This window comes from Ricinus communis, chromosome 8 (genome assembly GCF_019578655.1).
Source record: "Ricinus communis isolate WT05 ecotype wild-type chromosome 8, ASM1957865v1, whole genome shotgun sequence".
NCBI lineage: Eukaryota > Viridiplantae > Streptophyta > Magnoliopsida > Malpighiales > Euphorbiaceae > Ricinus > Ricinus communis.
Window position 1 is genome coordinate 98,279 of NC_063263.1, and position 10,614 is coordinate 108,892.

At 27.8% G+C, this 10,614-nt stretch overlaps 1 protein-coding gene across 1 annotated transcript; it reads right to left on the reverse strand.

The window, feature by feature from the left end:
• Nucleotides 1–4,312: 4,312 nt before the first annotated feature.
• On the reverse strand, nt 4,313–5,032 carry LOC125370852 (protein FAR1-RELATED SEQUENCE 5-like). Its single transcript, XM_048377868.1, has one exon. The coding sequence runs from the start codon at nt 5,030–5,032 to the stop codon at nt 4,313–4,315; it is 720 nt and encodes a 239-aa protein (XP_048233825.1).
• Between the last annotated feature and the right edge of the window lie 5,582 nt (nt 5,033–10,614).

Genomic DNA, 10,614 nt, shown 5'->3' on the forward strand with positions numbered 1-10,614 from the left:
TTTAGTTTCGTCATATGACTATATAGTTGTCATTGTTATTTAACTAATACATGAAAATAATGGTACTTACAATATTTTTAAAAATATTTGTAGGATCACATAACATGTCGATGTGATCCTAGAAAGACTCATTAGCTTTTTAGAAAATTGAATTTAAACCATAAAAAAATATAAAATTTTTTGGACTTGGTGGGCTACAATATATATCTTGCCATCTTATGTACAAGCACTCAATTAAAGATTTGATTATGAGATTTGACATCAATAGTTGTGAGCTTGAAGTGCATGGTTTGAAAATTAAAATAACCCCTATAGATATTGAGTACCTTATTGGATTGCAAAGTAATGGATTTGAAGTTATGGAATTAAAATGTATTGATAAAAATATAATGGGGAGATATAATTTGTCAGAAGGAGTAATCAGTTCATCAGGATTATTAAAAGAACTTACTTTTATGGGTCATGGAGAAGAATTCAAAGCCAAATTTATATTATATGCAATAAGCATATTTATTAAGCCAACAACTTCGGTTAATATTGCTTCAAAGTATATGGAGATATTGACAAGATTAAAGAAATCTCATTCTATGAATTAGGCTAAATATGCACTTGATGGTTTAATAGAAGGCATTACGTCATTTAAATTAAAAAATCGGATGTCTTTTCAGTATTGCCGAGTTACCAGATGTATTTTACTTTTACAGTAATGTTTGTGTATTATAAATATTTAAGTTTTTAGATTTATTAGAAATCTAATATAAAGTTTTTTATATATAAAAATTTTGAGAATATATATTTGTGAATCTTTTAGTTTTTCTATTTGGAGCATGTTCATGCTAGATCTCTTCTATCAGCTAAATTTCTCGGGTCAATTCCATTGATAGTTGGGTGGGATGAGTGATGTTTGAATGAGGTGTTGGATACGATCAAACGAATTAGGGATTTAGGTTATATAAAGGTATGTATTGATTTTATTTTAATAGTTTTGGTTTGTCATTTAAGATATTTAAAGATTGTATATTTGTATAATAACAATATAGATTTTAGCTAGAAATCATGATGATGATGAATGTTCTGATTTTCAGTGGATAACTTTAATTATTTTTATCCATATATGATTACTTATTTTTATTATGTTGTTATTTGGATTCATTATGTGTATTTTTATATTCCATATATGTAGGAATATCAAAATAAATTGCAATCAATAGGCACAATACATTTAAGTATGTGCATGACAATGAATCTATAGATCAAGATTTAACTTTAATGATTAAGATACGAGATGAGTTACAATAATTTATTAAAAATGTGTGTACGGTATATCTAAATTTCCTATTATTTACATCGACCATTTACTTGACCTATTATATCTAAATTTCCTATTATTTTAGTACAATCACCTAATCAAGGGAATGGTTATGATTGTGGTATGTAAATTATTCAATAAAAGAGAATCATAATAGCAGACATGGATATTAAAATTGGTGAATTCTATATTCATAATGCAATTTTATATATAAATATAATTTTTTATTTAATTTAGTAAGAAATATTTACTGTACATAAATAACTAATATATTTTCAAGATTCTTACAAGATCCCGAATTATGCAAGAGAAGAATTACTTTCTTTAGCTATTGAACTATATAAGCAATCAAATGAGAAATTGGTTGATATGGAATGTGTTTGAAAAAAAATCTAGTGAGATAAGGGATATTTAGATATTATGAAAACCCATATAAAAGTATGAATTGCATGTTATTTTTACTAGTTGGTAAATTTTTTTGTTATTTTTTACAATATAGGTTGATTTAGTGCAACTTATTATTAATGAATACCTTGTAATTCTTAAAATTTATCAATCTATGAGGGTTACAATGAATAGTTGGTTATTAAATATAATTTACTATTATGCTTCTCAGACTTTTGGTTGAATTCATAGCCAACTTTTAGTTCTTATTTTTGTTGGTTGTATTTTGAACAATAGTTGATTATTGGATATTGACCTATTATTATTACTATTCCCAGACTATTGGTTGAATTCGTAGCCAACTTTTATATTTGTTCTTATTTTATTGGTTTGATTTTGAATAATAGTTCATTAGTAGGCACAACCTATTATTATGATTTCCAGACTATTGATTGAATTCGAAGCTAGCTTTTATATTTGTTCTCATTTTGTTGGTTGAATTCATAGTCAACTATATAATCAATGCAAACATATGTTGGTTGAATAATCAAACCAATTTTGCTATATCTCAAAATGTTGGTTTTGTATGAAACCTCCTTTTTACATATAATAATTATCAAAATTTTCTCTATTGTATTACTTTATTTCATAATTTCATATCAAAAATATTTTCATAAGAACAATGCAAATTTAAGGAAAAAAATTATAGGTCACATCTAAAAATTAAAGCCATTGACCATATATAGAATTATGTGTTTATCAAAATTTTCTCTATTGTATAACTTTATTTCATAATTTCATATCAAAAATATTTTCATAAGAACAATGCAAATTTAAGGAAAAAAATTATAGGTCACATCTAAAAATTAAAGCCATTGACCAAATGTCTTGAATAAGACTAAAAATATCATCTTCTTAATAAATATTATGATCACTTTCATCGTTTGGTTGAATATTATCTAAGCCCTCTTGAAGTATATTAAAGGAATTTATGATACATGACAAGTACTTAAAAGTCATATCTTAAAATTAATTTTACGCGGGATGTATAATGCTCACTTAATACCGTAGGAGATCTTCTCATTATTACTGTCTGCTGTAGTTTCTACCTCTTAACTTACTTTATTACATTATCTTATTATGACCACTTTTTCCATATTTGTTACACTTTCTCTGCTTTTCTTGACATTTGTGTTTTGGCCCATTCACGTCCTTTGTCCTAACCCATTATGGATCCAACACTCACATGTTTCGTCTGCCTTTTATCATCCACATGTGAAATTTCTAGATACTCCAGTGCATTAGTAATTCTCGCTACACCTTTCGCTATTTTAATGTATGCCTCTTTTGACTTTGAAGCTAATTCACACATTCTATAACAACTAGTACTCAAAGTTCCAAATCTTACCATCTCAATAAGCTTTTTTAGAACTATATAATGATTACAACTTGATTTTTCAAAATTACTCTTTGCTGATTGTGTCCACCTCTTTAAAAAGTATTTATCTGGTATTTTAGCCAATTGTTCTATTTTGATGACATTTAGAGAATGACGATAAATAAATCCTTTTGACTCAAACAACCCACACTCACAAGTTATGATACCTTTTATGCTATTAAAAATAACAGCGATCAACTCATCATTATCTTGTCATTTCTTCAACTTGTAAGTTTTATTGATACCATTTTCCAGTGGAGGATTTGACAAAATAAATCCGGTCTCTGTATTCAATTCGATCTCCCAAACTTAAAATGATCTTCTTGTATATATTTTTGTAGCCTGATGCTTATATATTATTAATTCATGCCTATAAACTGGTATTGAATAACTTGATGTATGGTTAAGATACCTTTCCCTATTTCAGATTCTCCTAAGAGCACAATCGTGGACAAACTCATATAGATTTAGTTTCTAATTAACATAATTTTTCAAGTATGAGTGCATCCCTTCACACCTTGAAGTAGTCCTAAGACCTCTTAAAAACTTGTTTTAAGTTATACTTCTGCCCACATTTTACGGTCATCATACAAATTGGACACCTATTCATTGTTCTTAACATTATGTGTTTCTATTAGTGCATGTCATTTTCTTTCAAATATGTCAATAGATGCATGTTCATATAAGAATTTAGATAAATCTACAGCAAATTCATTTGAGACATTACGTATTGCATTTCTTGCTAAATGCCATGCACATAACCTGTGAGTTGCATTTGAAAATACTATGTCAATGGCACCATGCATTACCTAATCACCATTTGTCACAACACTCAATGGCATCTTACTGGACATGCAAATAAGAAACACCTTAAGAAGCCATATGTATCAATTTGTGGTTTCATCTTCAATTAATGCAATACCTATACACAATAGACTGAAGATGATGGTTGACTCCAATAAGCACCACCAAAGGCATATTATAAATATTTTTTTATATGAAGAGTCAAATGCCAACACATTATCAAAATATGCATAACCAGTCCTACCTGTGGAGTCTGACCAAAATATTTTACTAACTCTCTTTTCTTCACCAACGTCATATTTGAAAAGGAAACCAAGGTCATAAGTAGCTTACCCTCAAAGTAGATAAGTGTTCGTTGAGCATCTCCACCAAGAACCTCATCTTTGCTCTAAATCTATGTAATTATACATATTCTTTTCAGTGAAACCCATATTATAGTAGCCACCTAATTGATAAGAAACTAAATCAATGATTTTATTTGTTCTCACCCTAACCATATGTATAGACTTTGCTTGTACTTTATCAGCTTCTTTGATTGGTCGATCAGCAGCCAAAAAATGAACTTGAGAAGGTGGAACTAGAATATGCATATGCTTCTTTACAAAAGCTATTACCACACATTCAACAGTGACTTGATGAAATTTGACCCTAAATAATACCTTGCAATTTTCTCTTGTCTCTACACGTGGTCTATGCTTTTGTTCTTTCAAATCATACCATTTTGTATCTCTTTTTCCTTCTTTACAACATACCCATTTACACATCATAATATTTTCTTTAGATAATTTCCTCAAGTCATGTTTTCTTATCCTAAATCCATTATATTTAGCATATGCACGGTAAAATGCTTCCGCCGCATCACAGTTTTGAAATATCATTGACTTAACATCCTCAACAGATAAGCGACAGTAGTTCATTTTTCCATCTAGCTGCACTTGTTGATTTTCTCCAATGCTAGTATTGGTATCTCTGTTTTTATCATATGGTTCTCCCATGACTGAGTCATCTCTAATTTTCTGATCGATCATATCATTATCACTTTCTTGCATTGTTGGAATTAGCATATCAGACTTAACACCCTTGTCTCTAAATTCCATTTGTAAGAATTTTGAAAATACAGCAACACCAGAATATATGAAATCCTAAATAAGCATTAACCGTATTGATTTGATCATAAATTTTAAAAATTATCATGAATGAAATAAATATAAATCCACTAATATAATAATCATTAAATCATGTTAGTAAGCATAAATTAAGATAGAAGAATACTCAATTTTCATAAGTACCTTTCTTATCTACTACTTCTCAATAAATTCGGTGTCAAGAATCTGATTGGAGTTTGTTACATGTGATTCATCTTGATATACTTTTTGCTTGTGTCAATTATCTGCGTTTTTGAAGTTATTTTTTGAAATAATAATAACCACCCAATTGACGTATGTGTTTGCTCTAGAACGATTTTATATAGTTATTGGTTGAAAGTAGGGAACAGTTTTCATAATTATTGAAATAATGATACAAAATATGGATTAAATTATGATTTTTGAATTTTTTGATAAAAAAGTTTTAAATTTTTTTTATATTGTTATATTATAATTTAAATTATCTAACTATTTCATATGTTAAAAACTAATAATATTTGCATAAACAATATCAACCCAAAACAACTCAAGTAACTTGGATTTAACTAAAAACAAATAAAATATGTCTCACTATTGAAACATCTCAAATTTCAATAAATATCAATTTTATCACAAATTCCATTTTATTTGGTATATGTGTCAATGATGGAATATTGTATAATGATGTGTCTAAGTTGGTACTCACAAGTCCACGAACCGTTTCTATAGTAAAGCGGTAAATTCACCTTGAGGTCAATCTCTCAAGGAACTATGAGGCCACTTATTATAAGATTAATTATCAATAACAAATAATAAAAGTAAATCTAAATACTCTAAACTAATATTATTTGAGAGAATAATATTCATAAAATAAAGTTACTAAACAATAAATAAATATGAAATGCAAATGCAAATGCTTATGATTTAAAACTATATGTTAAATACAGTATTTAGCCTAGCCATTTACTTAGTAATCTCATTGTTTTACTAGACTTAATAAATGAGATGTTTCTTTAATTACTCGAGCTAATGATGCAACTAAAGTTTCTTCTATCAACATAGATTGAAGTAAAGATGGTGTCTCTAATACATTCAACATAAGTATTTTTATAACAACTACTATTACTAAATTAATATGATGGGTAACTAACAATAATAACTAAAACTAATAAAGATATGAAGGTAAAGAAACAATTTATCAAATAAATAAATAACAAGATTTATACATAAGTAAAAAGGATAAACTAAACACTTATGAAAACTAGTCTAACATATTTAATCTAATGATCATGGTATTAAATAGAAAGACATAAAACAAGATTAAAAATTAAAGCTCCCTCTAGATCCATAATTTCTTTAAGTAGGAAGACCACTTCTTGAAAAACTCCTTAGATCTCAAAAAAAAAAAAAATAAAAATAAGACTAAATGTTTATGAAGAACTGTAGAGAATTATAGAGAAAAGAATGGTGGACAGATACAGAGAGCAGATAGGAGAAACACCTCATCCTCCTTCTTCAAACTAGGTTTGCAGGAATATATATAGAGAAGAGTTCTCCTCTAAATAAATCTCCCTAAAGATATGTATACCTAATATAAGTCTATCTAATAGATAAAATTATAGATATCCTTATCTCCACCAAATATTATCCTACAATAACTCTTAACATAAATCCTAATAATAATACAAAATGACTAAAATGTCCCTTTGTGTAAATAGAAGAATTGGACTAGCCCAGCAAATAGCAGTCAACGCATCTTAATTTTGGGCCTTGATACGAACATGTCCCATTAAGCTCCTTTTTGAATATATTTTTTCATAATTTTCTCTCTTGGCTACTATAATAACTATATATAATTTGGACCTATTAAATAACTCCACACTTAAACCTTGACTTGTCCTCAAGTAAATAACAACTTAAAAATTAATCTTTGCAAAAATCATGAAGAACATTCATACCCAGCTTAAAGATATTATTCAAAAGAATCTCACTAATGCATTAATTATGTCAATCCAAGAACACTCGAATCATAATAAATTTTTTTTAAATATAAACTCAATCATTGTTAATCAAAAGATTCAAGCATCCAGTCCTTCACACTTCTTTCACAATAAATAGCCTAACTCATCATCAAAGGATACAACTATGATGCATAATCCAAATTATCATAACCCTATTCAAAAATGCAAAACCTTCATTCATAACAAGAAATCAATGAGCATTTATTTTTTTCATAACACTTGCTTTTCAAGCTCTTTTACTTTTCTTTTCTTTTCTTTTTATTACACCCCTTTAGATATCTTTGACACTTAGGAGACCACCTTCTTTCTTGAGATGTGATACCTTTTTATGCAAATACAAACATAGGTGATGAATGCACTTGGTTACTTAACAACATATACATCAAGATGCATTGCATACTCATAATCTCAATTGCCTTTTTACGCGAAAATCGACATTGGTCACGAAGATTCCGGGTTACTAAGCAACTAAAAATAGTAGAATAGTATTATTAAACTTAAAGCCTTTATTTGCCCATATTGTATCTCACAAATTTAGGCAAGCCAATTTAATAACAAGAAAATCATAATCTAAATCGTATACTTCTAATAATATTCAACTCAAATTTGCCAAACTATTCATCATGTCAATATGCAAAAAATGATACTTGACCATTTAAGTACATCTAACCTCATGAGTTCACATATTTATGTCAAAAACTAACTCAAAAGTTCAAGAAACTTGGCATAATAACATTATTTCATTAACTCTTATAAAGATTAATAAGAAAAAGCTGAGCAGAAAAATTTAAAATTTTATAAAAATTAACCAAAGTTGCTAATTCTCATGGCATATAAAATATAATTGAAGAAATATTATATTCCCTTCCCCATACTTAAATTTGACATTGTCCTCAATGTCATTGCATATATAAAAATAAAGAACAAGATGGGAGGAAAAGATAGCATACTCCCCTAGATCTTAGCGTTACATACAAAGGTATGAATTCAATTCCAATCTCCACCATTCATTCCTTAGAAATACATTTGAACACACATCATTGATAATTATAAAAGAAAAAAAAATAATTCTAAAAAAACTCAAAAGATTAAATTCTTAGGTAACTAAAAAGAAATCTTAAAATAACTAAATATAAATCCTAGAATAAATCTTAAAACAAAGTCCTAGATCAATGACATGCTTATCATAAAGAGGGGATGTGTGTTTTTGAGAGGCAAAAATATTATATTTAGTTGTTTAGAGTTTAAAAATAGTGTTTAACTCGAAAAAAAGGACTTAATTTTCATATATATGTTAATTACCTTTATTTTATTAATTAAAATATTTAATTTGAAGTCAAAATTGGCCAAGAAATGTTGGAGTTGCACCTCCCGCACCTAGCGACTCCCCTGCGAGCCGCGGCTGGTCGTCCTTCAACTACTGCCTTGCTCACTGACCCATCCGTGCCTCACTGCTGCTCTGCGCCTTGCGGCTGGCCCGTGCTTCCAAGCCAGCGTTATCCTTCATCTGTCATGCCGCGCTTGCCTAACTTGTGGGAGCTGTTACGTCTCGCGTTGGTGTGTCGAGCAACCCGTGCCTTGCAGCTGCTCCTCGACTCATGGAGGATGCACGCCCTACTGCCTTGCTGCATCTGGCAAGCTCGCAAGAGCTTTTGCGAGTCGCAACTCACTGTTGGCTACTGCTACAGGCCCATGTGAGATTTTGCTACCGTAACGTGGCTCGCTCTAAATTTATCTATTTATTTATTTTATCAAATACTTGTTATTAACTTTTATACACTCTAAGGGTAAATAATCAATGAAAAATATAAATTTAAAGGGAAAAATAATATAAAATAATTAAAACTAAGAAAATCAGTAGGATTAATATCAACTAAATAAAATTTAACTAAGTCCTAACTAATGATAAGCATATTAAGAACTAAATCCTAATACTACAAGAAAATGAGACATGCCTAGAGTTAAATAATTTCCAATTACTATTTTCTTAATAATAAAAAAATGTTCAACATATTAAGCACGCAATATCGATATAATAATATAAGATCAATTAAACATGAAAGCCTAAAAAAATAAATTGACATGTTACCACATAGAGAAATATTGCCCTTTGAGAATCAAAGAAGGTAGGAATGCTCCATTTTCCTTCATAGGCCTACAAGTAAACATAAAACACTAAAAACAGCACTTAAATGCATAAAAATGAAATAAAATTGCTAAGTTTATTGTCTATAGCTAGACATTATCTGATTATGTTCATGGTGGGTGTTCATCCATGCACTCCACCCCTTGGTCATACGCCATTCCTTTCAAGTATAACTTCATACTTTAATGCGAACATCTAAGTGTTGTAAAAACTCTTATCAATTAAGAATGGAATATCATTATATAATAGTTCATAAACACTAGAATCTAAATAATTATATGAACAATTATCAATAGCAGATTTAGGAGAAACCTCTCCTCCTTTTTAGAACTAGGTTTGTAGGGATATATATAGAGAAAGATTCTCCTCTAAATAAGTTTTTCTAAAAATATGTATACCCAATATAAATCTATCTAATAAATAAGATTATAGGTATTATTATCTCTACCAAATATTATTCTACAATAACTCTTAATATAAATCTTAATAATAATACAAAATGACTAAAATGTTTCCCTTAGGTAAATAGTAGAATTATGCTAGCCCAGCAAATGACAGTCCACGTATCTTAATCTTGGGTATTGATACGAACATGTCTCATTAAGCTCATTTTTGAATATTTTTCTCAATAGTTTTCTCTTTTGGCTAATATTACCTAGATTTAGATAATTAAGTTTAAATGAAATAAAAGCACATATTCTCACCACGTTATATATAGAAATATATCATTAAATCTCTGAAATACCGTAAATAACGGTATATATCTAGGACCTATCATATAGCTACATGTATACTTTTAATAAAAGGAAGAGGAATTTCATACATTAGAGCTCCATTGAGAATTATGTTATGATTATGTCAACATATGTGACACTAAAATAGCAAGTTGATTATATTTTAATATTATATTAATTAATAAATAAATTTTATAATTAGATAATAATTTTAATTTTAGAAAATAACATCTTACATTATATTTTAATTTAATAATAAATTAATTTTTTAATTATATAATAAATCTTTAATTTTAAAAAATAATAATATTAATTATATTGATATATTAATTTATATAATATTAAAATTAATTAATAGATAATTTTTATATTTTTATATTAATAAGATATTAGAATTTTAAAAAAGTAAAGACATTTAAAAATAGTTAATTTATAATTATTTTTTAAAATTATAATATTTTAAAAAAAAATTAACAATAAAAATAATATTTTTAACAATTCTTTTGAATATTTCTAAAAGAATTCCTTAAATATATTGTACAATTACTAAAAATATATAAGCACGAAGTTTACACTTGTCATTATGTACCATGCATTAAAAGTTAAAATTTGTAGGTAAATAATTTAGCAACAGAATAAAACAATTACAAAACA

What these genes read in the sequence shown, in the direction of transcription:
- LOC125370852 (XM_048377868.1), bottom strand. Translation starts at nt 5,032, where the DNA reads ATGGAATTTAGAGACAAGGGTGTTAAGTCTGATATGCTAATTCCAACA.